Here is a 22315-nt window from a genome sequence, read left to right on the forward strand (position 1 = left end):
TGAGTTCATCAATCATGCTCCATAATGCAATATTTATATTCAAATATTTTTTTTCTAAATGAAGCAAAACAATAATTATAGCACAGATAAAGAAAATTGGAATTTGGCTCCAACACCATGTGTATGGTGTCATGTGGCCGAGCGGTTTGCTGATGTCAACGTTCTGAACAGAATGCCCCATGTTGGCGATGGGGTTACGGTATGGGCAGGCATAAGTTGTGGACAACGGACAATTGCATTTTATCGATTGGCATAAATACAGTGACGAGATCCTTAGGCCCATTGTGAGGCCCATTTTTTAAGGTACTGTATCTGTGACTAACAGATGCTTATCTGTATTCCCAGTCATGTGAAATCCATAGATTTGGGCCTAATTTATTTATTTCAATTGACTGATTTCCTCATATGAACTGTAACGCAGTAAAATCTTTGAAATTGTTGCATGTTGCGTTCATATTTTTGTTCAGAATAATTATGGTGAGCTCTTCAGAGTTCAGACATGTAACCATGCTGATGCTAGTGGTCATGAAAAGGAACGCATCATCAGTATTCCTTTTAGCTATGGGTAACCCAGTGTTCCTATATTGTGTCAGATATATGGAGGGTTGAATGGACCACTGGACTATAGAGAAACAAGGGCCTATACAAGACCAACTACAGAAATGAGACCAAATCTATCTGTGAAAGCACTACGCAAGATCCACTGGTCCATGCTCACCCGGGGGCTCTCTACTTACAACACCAAATCTGAAACACGTAACCATGTTGTTATTCTACCAAAATAACAATCATGGAAGTGTCTTGAGTTACTCCATGATTCTTATTAAGCTTTATAAGGGAATGACATGGCCTAGGCTACCTGTTATTTACACAAGGCATTCATGATCATTTTCACAGATACTTTACTACACATATGCTAGGCTACATCCTAAAAAATTATTGCTGCCTGATTGTTTAACCCCATCAGTCCCGAGACCCCAGCAAAAATCGGCTTTTCATTTATCTGACTCATTTATCTGCATGTCAAGCCCTTATATTTAGCTTCACAATTAAGTGTTTTAACATTTTATTTTCAGGACAACCAGGGCTACAAGTAGAACTCAAAACAATTTGACATAAACAATTGACAAACGTCAATTTAAAAAATAAGGTCAGCCAAAGCAAAAACCTGATAAAAATGAATTTATATGAATGCTGTAAGTACAGAAATTGTTTGCTCAGTAGAAAATTAATATCCAACTAGTCAGTTACAATTGTGTGGAGTTTGTGACAGCAACTATGTGAGCTTATTACAACAGGAATGTCCACCAGAGCTGTTGCCAGAGAATTGAATGTTCATTTCTCTACCAAAGTCATTTTAGATTATTTGTTAGTAGGTCCAACAGGCCTCACAACAGCAGACCACGTGTAACCATATCAGCCCAGGACCTCCACATCTGGCATTTTCACCTGCGGGATCGTCTGAGACCAGCCACCCAGATAGCTGATGAAACTGAGGAGTATTTCTGTCTGTAATAAAGCCCTTTTGTGGGGAAAAAACTCATTCCGTGGGCCAGTCTCCCAAGTGGGTGGGCCTATGCCCTCCCAGGCCCACCCATGGCTATGCCCCTGCCCAGTCATGTGAAATCCATAGATTAGGGCCTAATTATTTTTTTTGCAATTTACTGATTTCCTTATATGAACTGTAACTCAGTAAAATCGTTGAAATTGTTGCATTTATATTTATGTTCAGTATAGATTCTACAGACCCTACTGAGTATTCCCAACCCCACTTTTACATTGGCACATAATACTTTTTTTTCTCTCTTTAAGCCAATATGTAATTTAAAGGCGTATTACATTGGGGGCATTTATTTAACTTTGGAAATTATTTTGTATATACAGTATATCGTGATACAATAAAGGTTAATGACACGTTCTACTATTACAAGGGGAACTTTTATTTTGAAAACTTTAGAAATGTCGTGACCCGGAAGTACCTTTTTAATGTTGCTGACGAAATGCTGGTGTAAGGAAGTGCACAGTAAATCGGATAATGATTTAGCCAGTTAGCTACAATGATGCTATTTCAAATGTTAACAGTAAGTTCTACGACGCATATATTTTAGTAGTAACTTAACAATAGTCGTTAGTTTGGTTGACTAATCTTTTTTTGCCGTTAAAACCGCTTGAGTTAATTGTTAGCTAGCTAGTATGGCTTGAAATGTTGGGATTTTTAACGAATGGCTACCTGCTAGTCGAATGCTTGCTAGCCTAGGTAACTAGCTAGCGAGCTGTTATTGTAACAAGCTACTGTACTCGTTACACACTGTCGTCGCCAGCAGGTAGCTAACTAGCTAGCTAAGTTATTTCACAAGAGATAAGTTAAAGTTAACCAATTGTTATACTAGTAGAGCCAGTGGTTAAGGAACTTGTGAACGTACGTAGCTTGGTAACTAACTAACGTTAGGCCTGGCTTGTTAGCAAACTAACGTTAGATAGATAGCTAAGTTAGCTAGTTGTTTTGTGTTAGTTTGTTAGTGTATGTTAGCGTTAGTCAAGGTGTGTAGTCAAGACCTTGTTCCCTACAACTAGCTAACTAATTGGTGGTAGTTACTAATGCAGAATTGATCTTAGGTGAGTTAACTACTTTATTTGTTCCCAATAAATATTGACAAATAAATAGGCTATAGCCTATCGTTAGGTTCAGGATAACACAGAGACCGATCAAATCACATTTTCAAATCAAATTGTATTTGTCACATGCACCGAATAGAACAGGTGTAGACCTTACGATGAAATGCTTACTTACAAGCCCTTAACCAACAATGCAGTTTTAAGAAAAATAAGTGTTAAGTAAAAAATAGATAACTTAAAAATAACTAAAGATTAGCAGTAAAATAACAGTAGCGAGGCTATAGCCAATGGGGTACCGGTACAGAGTCAGGAGTCAGTGTGCGGGAGCACAGGTTAGCCGAGGTAATACACTACCAGTCAAAAGTTTGGACACCAACTCATTCAAGGGTTTTTCTTTATTTTTACATTTTTTTACATGGTAGAATAATAGTGAAGACATCAAAACTATGAAATAACACATATGGAATCATGTAGTAAACAAAAGTATTAAACAAATCAAAATATGTTTTATATTTGAGATTCTTCAAATAGCCACCCTTTGCCTTGATGACAGCTTTGCACACTCTTGGCATTCTCTCAACCAGCTTCACATGGAATGCTTTTCCAACAGTCTTGAAGGAGTTCCCACATATGCTGAGCACTTGTTGGCTGCTTTTCCTTCACTCTGCCATCTGACTCATCCCAAACCATCTCAACTGGGTTGAGGTCGGGGGATTGTGGAGGCCAGGTCATCTGATGCAGTACTCCATCACTCTCCTTCTTGGTAAAATAGCCCTTACACAGCCTGGAGGTGTGTTTGGTCATTGTCCTGTTGAAAAACAAATGATAGTCCCAGTAAGCCCAAACCAGATGGGATGGCGTATCGCTGAAGAATGCTGTGGTAGCCATGCTGGTTAAGTGTGCCTTGAATTCTAAATAAATCACAGACAGTGTCACCAGCAAAGCACCCCCACACCATAACACCTCCTCCTCCATGCTTTACGGTGGGAACTACACATGCGGAGATCATCCGTTCACCCACACGCGTCTCACAAAGACACAGCGGTTGGAACCAAAAATCACAAATTTGGACTCCAGACCAAAGGACAAATTTCCACCGGTCTAATGTCCATTACTCGTGTTTCTTGGCCCAAGCAGGTCTCTTATTCTTATTGGTGTCCTTTAGTAGTGGTTTCTCTGAACAGTTGATGTTTAGATGTGTCTGTTACTTGAACTCTGTGAAGCATTTATTTGGGCTGCAATTTCTGAGGCTGGTAACTCTAATGAACTTATCCTCTGCAGCAGAGGTAACTCTGGGTCTTCTATTCCTGTGGCGGTCTTCATGAGAGCCAGTTTCATCATAGCGCTTGATGGTTTTTGCGACTGCACTTGAAGAAACGTTCAAAGTTCTTGAAATGTTCCGGCTTGACTGACCTTAATGTCTTAGAGTAATGATGGACTGATGTTTCTCTTTGCTAATTTGAGCTGTTCTTGCCATAATATGGACTTGGTCTTTTACCAAATAGGGCTATCTTCTGTATACCACCCCTACCTTGTCACAACACAACTGATTGGCTCAAACGCATTAAGAAGGAAAGAAATTCAACAAATTAACTTTTAAGAAGGCACACCTGTTAATTTAAATGCATTCCAGGTGATTACCTCATAAAGCTGGTTGAAAGAATGTCAAGCATGTGCAAAGCTGTCATCAAGGCAAAGGGTGGCTATTTGAAGAATCTCAAATAGTGTTTTTCCAAGATGGCGTAGTAGTGCGGTCGTGTGTTGTGTCCTCGTGTAAATAGCCTTTTTTTTTTTTTTTTTTTTATTCGTATATATTTCTCTATCTCACTTTCCATCCTTTAACTAAATATACTTTCCTGCAACCCGCCTCACCCAATGTGGAATGGATTCTATTATTTCTTTATTTTTATCAAGAACCTACGGCTGAAACTAGCCAGCTAACTAGCTACTTGCTATTAGCCACCGTTAGCGGTCTTCACCACTGTCTGTGGCCTGCACTACCTACCAGCCAGCTCTAGCCTGGACAATTATCGGCCAGTCTGCACAGCGTACTATCGACCCAGAGCATATCGGATTTTCTGCCGGAATCACTGGACCCTATCACCGGACCATCGCAACTAGCGATCGAATGTTATTGTTGGCTAATCAACAGCCGTGCCTCCTGCTCGCCTGTGCTTTAGCAGCCTACGATCTGCTCCCGGACTTACTTAGTGCTGTTCACTGGACCTTATGATCACTCAGCTACACAGCTAATGCCTGCTGGACTGTTCCTTTACACGGTACCCCATCCTGTTTATCTGTTTAGCCTCAGCCCAAACTTTCGTCGCCAATACCAGTTGTTGTCTTAGCCCTCTCGAATAACACCTGTGATTGTGTTATGCCTCTCTCCCATGTCAATATGCCTAGCCTATTGCTGTTTGGGTTAGTTCTTATTATACAATTTCACTGTAGAGCCCCAAGTTAAGCTCAACCAGCCTCAGAGAGCTCCTTTGTCCCACCCCCCATACACGCGGAGACCGGCTCAATCGGTACCTCCAGTGATGCTAACTCTTTCATAGTTACCTAATGCTTAGGTGTACCTCCACTGTACTCATATCCTTCCAGATCCTTGTCTGTACATAATGCCCTGAATCTATTCTACAACGCCTGGAAATCTGCCCCCTTTCTCTGTACCCAACGCACTAGAAGACCAGTTCTTAAAGCCTTTAGCCGTATCCCTATTCTATTCCTCCTCTGTTCCTCTGGTGATGTAGAGGTTAACCCAGGCCCTGCAGCCCCCAGTATCACTCCTACCCCCCAGGCGCTATCATTTGTTGACTTCTGTAACCGTAAAAGCCTTGGTTTCTTGCATGTTAACATCAGAAGTCTCCTCCCCAAATTTGAGTTATTCACTGTGTTAGCACATTCTGCCATCCCTGATGTTCTAGCAGTGTCTGAATCTTGGCTTAGGTAGTCCACCAAAAATTCAGAAATGTCCATTCCGAACTACAACATTTTCCGTCTAGATAGAACTGCCAAAGGGGGCGGAGTTGCAATCTACTGTAGAGAGAGCCTGCAGAGCTCTATCATACTATCCAGGTCTTTGCCCAAACAGTTTGAGCTTCTACTTCTAAAAATCCACCTTTCCAGAAATAAGTCTCTCACTGTTGCCGCTTGCTACAGACCCCCCTCAGCCCCAGTTGTGCCCTGGACACCATATGTGAATTGCTTGCCCCCCATCTATCCTCAGAGTTCGTACTGCTTGGTGACCTAAACTGGGATATGCTTAACATCCCGGCCGTCCTACAGTCTAAACTAGATGCCCTCAATCTCTCACAAATTATCAAGGAACCTACCAGGTACAACCCTAAATCCGTAAACATGGGCACCCTCATAGATATAATCCTGACTAATATACCCTCTAAATACACCTCCGCTGTCTTCAACCAGGATCTCAGAGATCACTGCCTCATTGCCTGCGTCCGTAATGGGTCCGCAGTTTAACGACCACCCCTCATCACTGTCAAACGCTCCCTAAAACACTTCAGCGAGCAGGACTTTCTAATTGACCTGGCCCGGGTATCCTGGATGGATATTGACCTCATTCCATCAGTAGAGGATGCCTGGATGTTCTTCAAAAGTGCTTTCCTCTCCATCTTAAATAAGCATGCCCCATTCAAAAAAATTCAGAACTAAGAACAGATATAGCCCCTGGTTCACCCCCAGACTTGACTGCCCTTGACCAGCACAAAAACATCCTTTGGCGTACTGCATTAGCATCGAACAGCCACGCGATATGCAACTTTTCAGGGAAGTCAGGAACCAATATACACAATCAGTTGAGAAAGTAAAGGCTAGCTATTTTAAACAGAAATTTGCATCCTGTAGCACTAACTCCAAAAAGTTTTGGGACACTGTAATATCCATGGAGAATAAGAGCACCTCCTCCCAACTACCCACTGCACTGAGGCTAGGAAACACTGCCGCGGTCATCCCCCTCTTCAAAGGGGGTGACACTCTAGATCCAAACTGTTACAGACCTATATCCATCCTGCCCTGCCTTCAATCGAATGATGCTGGCACCCGCCCGCCCGACTAGAATCACTACTCTCGGCGGGTCTGACCTAGAGTATGTGGACAACTACAAATACCTAGGTGTCTGGTTAGACCGTAAACTCTCCTTCCAGACTCACATTAAGCATCTCCAATCCAAAGTTAAATCTAGAATCGGCTTTCTATTTCACAACAAAGCCTCCTTCACTCATGCTGCTAAACATGCCCTCGTAAAACTGACTATCCTACAGATCCTTGACTTCGGCGATGTCATTTACAAAATAGCATCCAACACCCTACTCAGCAAATTGGATGTAGTCTATCACAGTGCCATCCGTTTTGTCACCAAAGCCCCATATACTACCCACCACTGTGACCTGTACGCTCTCGTTGGCTGGCCCTCACTACATATTCGTTGCCAAACCCACTGGCTCCAGGTCATCTATAAAACACTTCTAGTCAAATCCCCGCCTTATCTTAGATAATTGGTCACCATAGCGACACCCACCCGTAGTATGCGTTCCAGCAGGTATATCTCACTGGTCATCCCCAAAGCCAACACCTCCTTTGGCCGCCATTCCTTCCAGTTCTCTGCTGCAAATGACTGGAACGAACTGCAAACATCTCTGAAGCTGGAGACACTTATCTCCCTCACTAACTTTAAGCATCAGTTGTCAGAGCAGCTTACCGATCACTGCACCTGTACACAGCCCATCTGTAATTAGCCCACCCAACTACCTCATCCCCATATTGTTATTTACGTTATTTATTTTGCTCATTTGCACCCCAGTATCTCTATTTGCACATCATCTTCTGCACATCTATCATTCCAGTGTTAATACTCAATTGTAATTATTTTGCACTATGGCCTATTTATTGCCTTACCTCCATAACTTACTACATTAGCACACACTGTATATAGATTTTCTGTTGTGTTATTGACTGTACATTTTGTTTTTGTTTATTCCATATGTAACTCTGTGTTGTTGTTTTCATCGCACTGCTTTGCTTTATCTTGGCCAGGGCGCAGTTGTAAATGAGAACTTGTTCTCAACTGGCTTACATGGTTAAATAAAGGTGAAATAGAAGAAGAGAAAAAAATATATATATATAATATATTTTGATTTGTTTAACACTTTTGGGGTTACTACATGATTCCATACGTGTTATTTCATAGTTTTAATGTCTTCACTATTATTCTACAATGTAGAAAATAGTCAAATTAATGAAGAACTTTGGAATGAGTAGGTGTGTCCAAACCTTTGACTGGTAGTGTATGTGCATGTAGGTAGAGTTAAAGTGACTACGCATGGATAATAAACAGAGAGGAGCAGTAGCGTAAAAGAGGGGGTTGGGTGTAGCCATTTGGGTAGCTGTTCAGGAGTCTTATGGCTTGGGGGTAGAAGCTGTTAAGAAGCCTTTTGGACCTAGACTTGGCGTTCCGTTACCGCTTGCCGTGTGGTAGCAGAGAGAACAGTCTATGACTATGGTGGCTGGAGTCTTTGACAATTTCTTTGGCCTTCCTCTGACACTGCCTGGTATAAAGGTCCTGGATGGTAGGAAGCTTGACCCCTGTGATGTACTGGGCCGTACGCACTACCCTCTGTAGTGCCTTGCGGTCGGAGGCCGAGCAGTTGCCATACCAGGCAGTGATGCAACTAGTCAGGATGCTCTCGATGGTGCAGCTGTATAACATTTTGAGGATCTGAGGACCCATGCCAAATCTTTTCAGTCTCCTGACGGGGATAAGGCTTTGTCGTGCCCTCTTCACAATTGTCTTGGTGTGTTTGGACCATGATAGTTTGTTGGTGATGTGGACACCAAGGAACTTGAAGCTCTCAACCTGCTCCACTACAGCCCCGTTGATGGGAATGAGGGCATGCTCAGTCCTCTTTTTCCTGTAGTCCACAATCATCTCCTTTGTCTTGATCACGTTGAGGGAGAGGTTGTTATCCTGGCACCACATGGCCAGGTCTCTGACCTCCTCCCTATAGGCTGTCTCATCGTTGTCGGTGATCAGGCCTACCACTGTTGTGTCGTCAGCAAACTTAATGATGGTGTTGGAGTCGTGCCTGGCCATGCAGTCATGGGTGAACAGGGAGTACAGGAGTGGACAGAGCACGCACCCTTGAGGGGCCCCCGTGTTGAGGATCAGCGTAGCAGATATGTTGTTACATACCCTTACTACCTGGGGGCTGCCTGTCAGGAATTCCAGGAACCAGTTGCAGAGGGTCCTTAGCTTAGTGATGAGCTTTGAGGGCACTATGGTGTTGAACGCTGAGTTGTAGTCAATCAATAGCATTCTCACATTGGTGTTCCTTTTGTCAAGGTGGGAAAGGGCAGTGTGGAGTGCAATAGAGATTGCATCATCTGTGGATCTGTTGGGGTGGTATGCAAATTGGAGTGGGTCTAGGGTTTCTGGGATAATGGTGTTGTGAGCCATGACCAGCCTTTCAAAGCACTTCATGGCTACAGACGTGAGTGCTACGGGTCGGTAGTCATTTAGGCAGGTTACCCTTAGTGTTCTTGGGCACAGGGACTATGGTGGTCTGCTTGAAACGTGTTGGGATTACAGACAGTCAGGGACAGGTTGAAAATGTCAGTGAAGACACTTGCCAGTTGGTCAGCGCATCACACCACATAGCAGGACTTTTGACCCCACAGTTGTCATGACTGTTGTTTGAATGTACAAGACAAGTACGCATAATTGCGGCTTTTTTTTAAACCAGTCAGGTCAGTTAAGAACAAATTCTAATTTACAATGATGGCTTGGCAAGTGTGGCGCTAAATAAAATAAAACGTAGTCTAGAAGTACAGTAAGAAGACAAGAAGAACATCAAGGCAACAACAAATAGACAACCAGTGGTTTAACGTACTTAAGTGAAAACATTGGTGGAAAAAGTACCCAATTGTCATACTTGAGTAAAAGTAAAGATACCTTAATAGAAAATGAATCAAGTAAAAGTCACCCAGTAAAATACTACTTGAGTAAAAGTATTTGGTTTTAAATATACTTAAGTATCAAATGTAATTGCTAAAATATACTTCAGTATCAAAAGTAAACGTGTAAAGTATAAGTTGTCAAAATATACATAGTACATATACCCAAAATAACTACTTAAGTAGTACTTTAAAGTGCTTTACACCACTAGGGAAAAATACTTTAACATTGGATTCTTCAATTTCTTCTGCATCCGTTGGTATGAATCATTGTCCTGGAAAGAAACATTATAGTTGAAAAAAGTGATTTAGCAAGCATTTGGCATTGTGGAGTGGAGCTTTATTCTTACATCAGTGTTTACCAAACTCGGTCCTGGGGCCCCCCCCGTGGGTGCACATTTTGTTTTTTGTCCTAGCACTACACAGCTGATTAAAATAATCAACTCATCATTAAGCTTTGATTATTTGAAACAGCTGTGTAGTGCTAGGGCAAAAACATACACCCTTTGGGGTCCCCAGGATCGAGTTTGGGAAACCCTGACTTCTGCTTACCTTCAAAATTATTCGTCAATCATAATTTATTCGGGCCGTGTCTTTTTTTACAAAATTTTCTGTAGAGTAAATGGCTTGAGCTACAAATTATTTAAAGCTATTCATGAAAAGCTCTCACAAACACGCATGTGTAACATGTTTTGCTCTATGATGCTCACAAGCTACAAAAGAGTCATTAGAAGGTAAGGGGTTCATCTACATAGAAGATAATTGGAAATTCCAGGAGATAGTGTCTGTAATACTGTAATAAGCTCATATAGTTGCTGTCACAAACTCCGAACTCCACACAGTTGTTACTGACTAGTTGGATATTAATTTTCCACTGAGCAAACAATTTCTGTACTTACAGCAATCATATAAATTCATTTTTATCTGGTTTTTGCTTTGGGGGACCTTATTTTTTAATAACTGTTTACGTCAAATTGTTTTGAGTTCTACTTGTAGCCCTGGTCCTGAAAATAAAATGGTAAAACTCTTAATTGTAAGGCTAAATATAAGGGCTGGACATTCAGATAAATGAAAAGCCGATTTTTGCTGGGGTCTCGGGACTGATAGGGTTAAACAATCAGGCAGCAATACTTTTCTGTGAAAATGATCATGAATGCCTTGTGTAAATAACAGGTAGGCTTGCCCATGTCATTCCCTTATAAAGCTTAATAAGAATCATGGATTAACTCAAGACACTTCCATGATTGTTATTTTGGTAGAATAACAACAAGGTTACATGTTTCAGATTTGGTGTTGTAAGTAGAGAGCCTCCGGGTGAGCATGGACCAGTGGATCTTGCGTAGTGCTTTCACAGATAGATTTGGTCTCATTTCTGTAGTTGGTCTTGTATAGGCCCTTGTTTCTCTATAGTCCAGTGGTCCATTCAACCCTCCATATATCTGACACAATATAGGAACACTGGGTTACCCATAGCTAAAAGGAATACTGATGATGCATTCCTTTTCATGACCACTAGCATCAGCATGGTTACATGTCTGAACTCTGAATAGCTCACCATAATTATTCTGAACAAAAATATGAACGCAACATGCAACAATTTCAACGATTTTACTGAGTTACAGTTCATATGAGGAAATCAGTCAATCGAAATAAATAAATTAGGCCCTAATCTATGGATTTCACATGACTGGGAATACAGATATGCATCTGTTGGTCACAGATACCTTTAAAAAAATGGGCCTCAGGATCTCGTAACGGTATTTTTGTGCATTGAAATTAGCAATCAATAAAATGCAATTGTGTTCGTTGTCCGTAGCTTCTGCCTGCCCATACCATAACCACACCGCCACCATGGGGCACTCTGTTCACAATGTTGACATCAGAAAACCGCTAGCCCACACAACGCTATACACATGGTCTGCGGTTGTCAGGCCGGTTGGATGTACTGCCAAATTCTCTAAAAAGACTGAGGTGGCTTATGGTAGAGAAATGAACATTCAATTCTCTGGCAACAGCTCTGGTGGACATTCCTGCAGTCAGCATGCCAATTGCACACTCCCTAAAAACTTGAGACATCTGTGGCATTGTGTTGTGACAAAACTGCACATTTTATTGTCCCCTGCACAAGGTTCACCTGTGTAATGATCATGCTGTTTAATCAGCTTCTTGATATGGTACACCTGTCAGTTGGGATGGCCCGTGATGGCACAAGGTTGGCATGACAATCTAGATACCGATGGTAAAACATTGTCAGTGTAAACTTAAATGACTAAAAACATAAATAAAGTATGTAGAAAAGATAATGGAGCAATATATTTTTATATAAGATCATCTTTGAGAACAAACAGTCACCTAAATTAAAAAACTGGACAGTTGGAGAGAATCTAAAATGTAAAAAATGTTGTGGCATGTGGCCCCCATTGATTTTGTTATAACGTTTGAGTCACTCAGATACCGTAAGAACACGGGATAAGCCATGGCAAAATGAAAAAGAATTGCAGGAAATTAGCTTTAAAGCTGATATGTTGTATCTCAGTCACAAGACAAAAATTGTATAATTGCTTTAAAAAAGCAAAATATTGTCTCTGTGGCCAAGAGCCCCCCCCCCCCCCCAATCATTGCAGCTCAAGAACTCAATTCAACTTCCTCTTGGCAAGGAACACCTTCTGTAGCAAGGAACGCCCATGAGCAGTCCGCAGTCAGACCAATCTATCTTAGATGCTTCTATTTTTCTGATGTCATGGAGAAACGTGGTGAATAGTGCAATTTCTGTTTTGAAACAATAGGGGTTTTATTTATGATTGTAACAATCCATAATTGAGTAGACTATGTGCCGTAAGAACTGAACACCTCAGTGTTGCCTACATCAATGTCATATTTGACTAAGCTCTGGCTAGGCAAACCATTATAGTATGTGTTAGACTGAACCCCAACTAATCATTTTCCTCCCTCCCCCTTTGTTTTAGGTGCCTAGTCAAACCTTGCCTTAGTGTGGGACCCCCGGCCCGGGTATGGCTCTAATCGAGGGGGTGGGGGACGAGGTCACCCTGCTCTTTGGGGCGGTCCTCCTGCTGCTGGTACTGGTGATTGCCTGGGCCTCCACGCACACGTCTGAGCCCCCCGAACACCTCTTCACCACACCCCCTACAGCCGCCGCCTCCTCTTCAGTCTCTGCCTCCCTCCAGCTCCGGACCGCCCCCTCTGACCAGCACCCAGCTCCCAATAACGTCACCACCAATGACAGCGACAGTCCGGAGTTGCCACCTACCACAACCACTCTGGACAGCCTGACTCCACCTTTGGGGGAGGAAGGTAAGGCAGAGGCGGGAGGACGGATACCTGAGGGGTGTGGAGAAAGAGGAGTAGAGGGGGCAGGTGGAGAGAGCAGCCTTCTGGAAGAAGAGGGGTTGGGCTTCAGGAGGGATGGTCTGAGACACCGAGAGCGGGTTGGAGATGGCCAGGTTGGAGCCGGCCCCTCTCCTTCCCCTTCTTTCCCCACCCCGAGTCCACTAGACAGTGCCTCAAGTGACAGCCACTCCCCAGATGTGGATACTGCTGACGCTGCCGAGAGGAACATGGTCTTGCGTCTTAAGTTCCTCAACGACACAGAGAGGATGGCCCAGGTCAAGCCTGAGGACACCATTGGTTACATCAAAAGGTACCTATTCTTTTGAGGTTTGTATCTATCTATTGAATTTAGCCTATTCATTCATATCAACACTGAGACATACATTCATTTGGTTGGTCTCCTAGTTAAGAGGGCGGCTTACCCATACAAGTAGACATAAACTTCTCCTATTTTGTATTTTATTTAACCTTTATGCAGGGACTTAATGCATTTCACCAGATTTAGCCAAGTGCAAGGCAAACTAATTCTCAACAGATGAATTTGCAGAGCCATCTCACAGCATTCTGTGTCTCCTTATAGACCTTGGGGGTGATGCCACACATGGCAAGGTGTTTCAGGATGCTTTTTAGGCTCACTTATAGCATCAAGGGAATCGGCTTAATAGTCTTCCAAATACTTAGGCAGAAACTAGCCCTCAAGGGATTTGTGGGTTGTAGTTAGATTGTTTGAATATAATCCCTATGGTTAATATTTGGGTAGTGTGTTTACATAGATTCACACTGGTGCCGACCGCTATTGAGGCTGGCAGAGGTGAAGGGGTGGGTGTGTATCAATCAGACCTGCGTTCATAGAACTATATTTCAATTACTTTCAAATACATTAGTAAAAAGTATTTAGATTAGGTTATTTGAAAATAGACCTATATTTAATTGAGTATTGAAATGCATTTAGAAAGTATTGGCAGGCATTTACAACTACATCTATTTGAAGAAGACTAGTTGTTTTTAGCTGTATATTTGAAAATATCCAAAAAACGAAAGTGTATTTCCAAATAAAAATACTGCTGCTTGTGGCAACATGATACTGCTGAGTCTCATTTGAAGATAGTGTACAATTTATAATGTGGTGCCCTTAACTATGTAGCGTATTTCAAAGTGGGAAACCATTGTTTATCTTTTAGGGTTAGTAAATCTAAGGGACGTTCTATATGAATTAAATCACTCTTTGACCTCAGCCTAAAAACCTTCCATACATGTTTGTTCTTGGTAGAAGTGGTCAGAAAGCAACGTTTTGGACCTGAATGCTAAAATATTCAGGAGATAGAGGTGCTAAAAGTTTACCCATCTGCACACCCCACCCTACCATGAAACATCCATGTCTTCATCACTTGAAAAGAGAAACAATTTAGTTTAATATCATTTGAAAGCTTACAAACAGGGTTGTGAAATTGATAGTATTCAGACCCCTTTTTCCACATTTTGTTATGTTACAGCCTTATTCTAAAATTGATTAAATACATGTTTGTCATCAATCTACACACACTACCCCATAATGACAAAGCGAAAACTGGTTTTTAGAACTTTTTACAAATGTAATAAAAAATTAAAAACAGTTATCACATTTACATAAGAATTCAGACCCTTTGCTATGAAAATCAAAATTGAGCTCAGGTGCATCCTGTTTCCATTGATCATCCTTGTGATGTTTCTAAAACTTGATTGGAGTTCAATTGATTGGACATGATTTGGAAAGGCACACACCTGTTTGGAACCACCAAGACTCTTCCTAGAGCTGGCCGCCCGGCCAAACTGAGCATCAGGGGAGAAGGGCCTTGGTCAGGGAGGTGACCAAGAACCCGATGGTCACTCTGACAGAGCTCCAGAGTTCCTCTGTGGAGATGGGTGAACCTTCCAGAAGGACAACCATCTCTGCAGCACTCCACAAATAAGGCCTTTATTGTAGTGGCCGGACGGAAGCCACTCCTCAGTAAAAGGCACGACAGCCTGCTTAGAGTTTGCCAAAAGGCACCTAAAGGACTCTCAGACCATGAGAAACAAGATTCTCTATTCTGATGAAACCAAGATTGAACTCTTTGGCCTGAATGCCAATTGTCACGTCTGGAGGAAACCTGGCACCATCCCTACGGTGAAGCGTGGTGGCAGCATCATGCTGTGGGGATGTTTTTCAGCGGCAGGGACTGGGAGACTAGTCAGGATCGAGGGAAACATAAATTGAGCAAAGTACTTGAAGAAAACCTGCTCCAGAGCCCTCAAGACCTCAGACTGGCCAATGACCCTAAGCACACAGCCAAGACAACGCAGGAGTGACATCGGGACAAGTCTCTGAAGGTCCTTGAGTGGCCCATCCAGAGCCCGGACTTGAGCCCGATCGAACATCTCTGGAGAGTCCTGAAAATAGCTGTGCCGCGACGCTCCCCATCCAACCTGACAGGGCTTGAGAGGATCTGCAGAGAAGAATGGGACAAACTCCCCAAATACAGGTGTACCAAGCTTGTAGCGTCAATCCCAAGAAGTCTCAAGGCTGTAATCGCTGCCAAAGGTGCTTCAACAAAGTACTGAGTAAAGGGTCTGAATACTTATGTAAATGTAATATTTCAGTTTCTTAAGGCTGTAACGTAACAAAATGTGGAAAAAGTCAAGGGGTTTGAATACTTTCCGAATGCATTGTAAATGTAAATTATCCCAAAACTCATATACTACAAAAAATAAAAATAAATTGCATGTGTTGTAACTCAGACCGTATTTTACTATAGAAAGTTACTGAGGCATGAATATAATACTTCACGAAAAATTATGTTTTGGGGGCATGATCTCTGTGCATCTGTAACTGCGTCTGTAATGAGTTTCATCATTATCCACGATTCATTCATGATTATCCATAATCATGGTAAAATCCACATTAATTTATAAGTGCTCAGAAACATATTATTATTTACAATAAAAGTAACTCCAAAATGACAATAGATTACTTAACAATTCATTTCTATTGGGCACAACATAATCCCAAAACAAACTGCAAATGCATCCAACAAGTTTGTAATCATTGCGTGCTAAGAATATGGGATCAAATACTAAACTTTTGACTAAATTTAATACACTAAGTGTATTTGTCCAAACACTTATGACACCTTCAAATGTGGAGACTAGATATATATAGTGCTTTCATTTTTAAACAGTAAATCAGATAGTTATGAAAATACCCTCAAATAAAAGGTGACATTCTGTACTATCACCTGATATAAAACATTTTATGTCAAATACAAAATGCTGGAGTATAGAGCCAAATTTAAAGTTATAGCGTCACTGTGCAAATAAATAAGTAGGGGAGTGTTTCTTGAGGAATATAACTTATAAATGTCTCATGAATTTATACTGAACAATTGTATAAACGCAACATGTAAAGTATTCATGAGCTGAAATAAAAGATCCCAGAAGTTTTTCATATGCACAAAAAGTGTATTTATCTCAAATTTTATGCACAAATTTGTTTACATCCATTACTGGGCATTTCTCCTTTGCCAATATAATCCAGCCACCTGATAGGTGTGGCAAATCAAGCAGCTGATTAAACAGCATGATCATTACACAGGTGCACCTTGTGCTGGAGACAATTAAAGGCCACTTTAAAATGTGCAGTTTTGACACACAACACAATGCCACAGTCTCAAGTTTTGAGGGAGCGTGCAATTGGTATGCTGACTGTCGGAATGTCCACCAGAGCTGTTGCAAGATAATTTAATTTTAATTTCTCTACCATAAGCTGCCTCCAACATCGTTTTAGACAATTTGGCAGTACGTCCAACCGGCCCCACAGACCACTTGTAACCACGCCAGACCAGGACCTCCATATCCGGCTTCTTCACCTGCGGGATCGTCTGAGAATTTGGGTTTGCACAACCAAATAATTTCTGCACAAACTGTCAGAAACCATCTCAGGGAAGCTCATCTGCGTGCTCACCAAGGTCTTGACCTGACTGCAGTTCGGTGTCAAAACCGACTCCAGTGGGAAAATGCTCACCTTTGATGGCCGCTGGGACGCTGGAGAAGTGTGCTCTTCACGGATGAATCCCGGTTTAAACTGTTCCGGGCAGATGGCAGACAGCGAGTATGGCGTTGTGTGTGCGAGTGGTTTGCTGATGTCAACGTTGTGAACAGAGTGCCCCATGGTGGCGGTGGGTTTATGGTATGGGCAGCCATATAATAATAATAATAATAATAATATGCCATTTAGCAGACGCTTTTATCCAAAGCGACATATGCTACGGACAACGAACGCAATTGCATATTATCAATGGAAATTTGAATGCACAGAGATACCGTGACGAGATCCTGAGGCCCATTGTCGTGCCATTCTTCCACCGCCATCACCTCATGTTTCAGCATGATAATGCACGGCCCCATGTTGCAAGGATCTGTACACAATTCCTGGAAGCTGAACTTTTCCCAGTTCTTCCATGGCCTGCATACTCACCAGACATGTCACCAATTGAGCATGTTTGGGATGCTCTGGATCGACATACGACAGTGTTCCAGTTCCTGCCAATATCCAGCAACTTCGCACAGCCATTGAAGAGGAGTGGGACAACATCCCACAAGCCACAATCATCAGCCTGATCAACTCTATGCGAAGGAGATGTGTCGTGCTGCATGAGGCAAATGGTGGTCACACCAGATACTGACTGGTTTCTTCTAAATATTTGCATGTTGGAGAAATAAAGTAAATTATAGGCGTTATGGATGTGAATGGACAAGCTTTTTGAGGAGATTGAACATATTAGCAAAAGTCTGAATTTATTTGTAAGGCTTGGGTAAAAACATGGATACAAAAATTATACATTTGAAAATATTGTAATTTCCAATATCACCTTGGAGAGAAACAACTGTCTGAAATAGACATTCAAATATAAAAAATGTATATCTAATCAAATGTAATTGTATTGGTCACATACATGTGTTTAGCAGATGTTATTGCAGGTGTAGCGAAATGCTTGTGTTTCTAGCTCCGACAGTGCTATATATCTAACAAGTAATATCTAACACTTTCACAACATATACCCAATACACACAAATCTAAGTAAAGCAACGCAATTAGGAATATGTAAATATATGCACGAGTAATGTCAGAGCGGCATAGACTAAGATACAGTAGAATAGTATAGAATACAGTATATACATATGAGATGAGTAATGCAAGATATGTAAACATTATTAAAGTGACTAGTGTTCCATTTATTAAAGTGGCCAGTGATTTCTAATCGGTATATAGGCAGCAGCCTCTCATGTGCTAGTGATGGCTGTTTAACAGTCTGATGGCCTTGAGATAAAAGCTGTTTTTCAGTCTCTCGGTCCCAGCTTTGATGCACCTGTACTGACCTCGCCTTCTGGATGATAGCGGGGTGAACAGGCCGTGACTCGGGTGGTTGTTGTACTTAATTATCTTTTTGGCCTTCCTGTGACATCGGGTGCTGTATGTGTCTTGGAGGGCGGGTAGTTTGCCCCCGGTGATGCGTTGGGCAGACCGCACCACCCTCTGGAGAGCCCTGCGGTTGTGGGCGGTGCAGTTCCCGTACCAGGTGGTGATACAGCCCGACAGGATGCTCTCAATTGTGCGTCTGTAAAAGTTTGAGAGGGTTTTAGGTGCCAAGCCAAATTTCTTCAGCTTCCTGAGGTTGAAGAGGCGCTGTTGCGCCTTCTTCACCACACTGTCTGTGTGGGTGGACCATTTGTCACCTTGAACATTTTTCAGCAGAAGGTAAAGTACTTTAGGATTACATCATTACAGGTAGCCTGAATAATATACTGCGTAGGCTAAGGCCAGGCACCACACCCTAATAGGGTCATTTTTACTCTTTACATACACTGAGTGTACAAAACATTACGAACACCTTCCTAATATTGAGTTGCACCCCCCCTTTCCCATCAGAACAGCCTTAATTAATCGGAGCATGGACTCTACAAGGTGCTAAAAGCATTCCACAGGGATGTTGGTCCATGTTGACTCCAATGCTTACCACAGTTGTGTCAAGTTGGCTGGATGTCATTTGAGTGGTGGACCATTCTTGATACACACGGGAAACAGCTGAGCATGAAAAACCCAGCAGCGTTGCAGTTCTTGACACAAACATGTGTGCCTGGCACCTACCATGCACCATTCAAAGGCACTTAAATATTTTGTCTTGCCCATTCACCCTCTGAATGGCACACATACACAATCCATGTCTCAATTGTCTCAAGGCTTTAAAATCCTTCCTTAACATGTCTCCTCCCCTTCATCTACACTGATTGAAGTGGATTTAACAAGTGCCATCAATAAGGGATCATCGCTTTCACCTGGTCAGTCTTTCGTGGTTAGGACAGGTGTTCATAATGTTTTGTACAATCAGTGTATATCACAATTAACATTAATAATAATAAATAATAATAATATGCCATTTAGCAGACGCTTTTATCCAAAGCGACTTAGTCATGTGTGCATACATTTTTATGTATGGGTGGTCCCGGGGATCGAACCCACTACCCTGGCGTTACAAGTGCCGTGCTCTACCAATTGAGCTTAATCAGTTGAATGTAGACACAAACTTGAGATTTGTAATAAAATATGCAAATGAGTCAATATTCATGTGCCTATACTGCCAATTAAATTGGAGACCATATAAAAACCTTGATGAAAGTTAGTTTTACAGAGAAAGTTTCAAGATGCTTTGCAAAACTGTTTCCTAAAAAACCATTATGGATGTTGTTACATTACCTGTTGCAATCATCCCCCTATCTTTTTACAGGACTGTAGAACTCGCAAATAAAACCCAGGACACTTCAGTGTGGTCTGTATTACTTCATTTTGTTACGTTACAGCCTTATTCTAAAATTGATTAAATCGTTTTTTTTCCTCACCAATCTACACACAATAACCCATAATGACAAAGCAAAAAGTTTTGGGGGGATTTTTGCAAATTTATTAAAATAAAAAATTGAAATATCTTATTTTACATAAGTATTCAGACCCTTTACTCAGTACTTTGTTGAAGCACCTTTGGCAGCGATTACAGCCTTGAGTCTTCTTGGGTATGACGCTACAAGCTTGGCACACCTTTATTTGGGGAGTTTGTCCCATTCTTCTCTGCAGATCCTCTCAAGCTCTGTCAGGTTGGATGGGGAGCGTCGCTGCACAGCTATTTTCAGGTCTCCAGAGATGTTCGATCGGGTTTAAGTCCGGGCTCTGGTTTCAAAATGTTTTACAAAAACTTTTCCTAAAAAAAACATTATGGATGTTGTTACATTGCCTGTTGCAATCATCCCCCTATCTTTTTACAGGACTGTAGAACTCGCAAATAAAACCCAGGACACTTCAGTGTGGTCTGTATTACTTCATTGAGATGTCAACTTCATAACAAACACGGGGGGACAGCTGTGAGTGGAAAAACAAGCTTTGTGAGCCCTTTCCAAAAGCCATGAAATATGATTGACTGAAAAGCCTTATTTGAGACTTCCTACTCTGTAATGGCCAACAGTCATGCAATTTCTTACATAAACTCGTCAAATAAAGCATACGTTCCAACATATAGTTCATTACACCTGCTAGATCCTCTGGGATGAGACCACTCTCGGCAGATGTTGTGCACATATGTTGCATGTGGTCTTCCCGGAGGTCTCCACTCATGAGAGGTTAACCACAATATGAGACTGATGGCGGCCAGCAGAAAACTCCATAACCTAGCTCTGATGTAACCCATGTCCTTTCTCCCCAACCCCACTTCAGGACCTACTTCGCCGGTCAAGAGCACCAGGTGCGCCTCATCTACCAGGGCCAGCTGCTACAGGACGACGGCCAGACACTGGCCTCGCTAAACCTGGCTGACAACTGCGTCTTGCACTGCCACATCTCCCAGCACGCCACCAGGGCAGCACCAGCAGGGGCCCGGGCTGCCGACCAGGTCCACGTGGCCCTCAACGTGGGCAGCCTCATGGTGCCCCTGTTTGTGCTCATGCTGTCTGTGCTCTGGTACTTCCAGATCCAGTACCGGCAGTTCTTCACCGCGCCCGCCACAGCGTCACTGGTGGGCATCACCATTTTCTTTAGCTTTGTGGCGTTTGGGGTTTATCGCCGCTGAGGTGAGTTTCCCTTTGGGACAAGCCACGTCCCGGATGTTCTTAATGAGCTTAGTTAATTTGCAGTAGTCAAAGTGGCTTCGGATTGTCTCGTTCTATTTATCTGCACTGGTGTGGAATAACTAGACAGACAGCTATTGCCTCAGTAGGTGTCCTCTAGACTACCATATTGTGTTTTCACATTAGTGCAGATGAAGGGGAGATGAGGAGGCCATTTTAGACTATTGACATGTACCCTTACTTAGCTCCCCTCCCTTCGTGGTCACTATTCTCTGTGAAACAAGCTTTTTGTTATGTTTTTGTCTCTTTCCTTCACTTTCCTTCCCCAAATGCACCATTCAAGTAAAGAAAAATCTCACACAGATGGATGTGCTATGATGTTTTTGTTTTTTCATGTTTTTTATGTATAGCGATTCTCATTGTGCCTATCCTAATATTAGTTTTTTTCTTATGTATACTGGTATGCAACCGCCTCCAGTTTAGTTGGTGCTTGCCTGTAGATGAGTCTATTTTTGGGGCTTACCCCCTTTTGACTCGAGGCAGGACTTGGACTAGGCCAGAGGACCATTTGTCTGTTTGCCTGTCTGCAGTCTTTCTCACTGCAGTGATGAAGGTTCAACTGCTGTTGTGATGTATGTATGTATGTTGGAACTTAAAGCATAATTTTTGTGTAAAATATGGCTTTTGAAAGCAAAAGATTCAAATTCTATTAAATCATTCTTTTATTTACTATTGGCTTTTGTGTGTGCATCTTTTGTAAAGGTTTTCAATATTGAAATGATGGACAAGGAAACATTGTGTTTGCGCTTGAAGTTCTTCAATTCAATTTCAATAAAAAATAAATAATATTAACCATTAATTTATTAAAGAAATGGGAGGTTCTCTACGAGTAGAGCAGAGACTGTGCGTAAAGTAGAGAATCTTGCACATGCACAGAAGCTTTGGGACCTTAAGCTGTCGGGAAGAAGGGTCCAGAAAAGTCAGATCGGCAGCCTCGGTTTAAAGTTTATTCTCTCAGAACAAATAATTATACAGGAGAGGAGGGGGCCCAGTGTGCTCAACTGAGTGCCTCTTCAGAGCAATGAATCCATATCCTCTGTGATGCAAAGTAGGTCAAAAGCTAAATCTGAAGTCAAGCACATGAAATGATAACTTTCACTCCTTTCAATATCCTGCCTTAGTGGTTTCGGAAAGTATTCAGACCCCTTGACTTTTTCCACATTTTGTTACATAACAGCCTTATTCTAAAGTG

At 42.0% G+C, this 22315-nt stretch overlaps 1 protein-coding gene across 1 annotated transcript; it reads left to right on the forward strand.

The window, feature by feature from the left end:
* Positions 1-1991: 1991 nt before the first annotated feature.
* tmub1 (transmembrane and ubiquitin-like domain containing 1) lies at positions 1992-21793 on the forward strand. Its single transcript, XM_084139982.1, has 3 exons — positions 1992-2081; positions 12555-13246; positions 20714-21793. The coding sequence occupies exons 2-3, from the start codon at positions 12600-12602 to the stop codon at positions 21063-21065; spliced, it is 999 nt and encodes a 332-aa protein (XP_083996108.1). The 5' UTR covers positions 1992-2081; positions 12555-12599; the 3' UTR covers positions 21066-21793.
* The last annotated feature ends 522 nt before the right edge of the window (positions 21794-22315 follow it).

The sequence above is a fragment of the Coregonus lavaretus genome (assembly GCF_964263955.1).
Source record: "Coregonus lavaretus genome assembly, chromosome: 23".
Taxonomy (NCBI): domain Eukaryota; kingdom Metazoa; phylum Chordata; class Actinopteri; order Salmoniformes; family Salmonidae; genus Coregonus; species Coregonus lavaretus.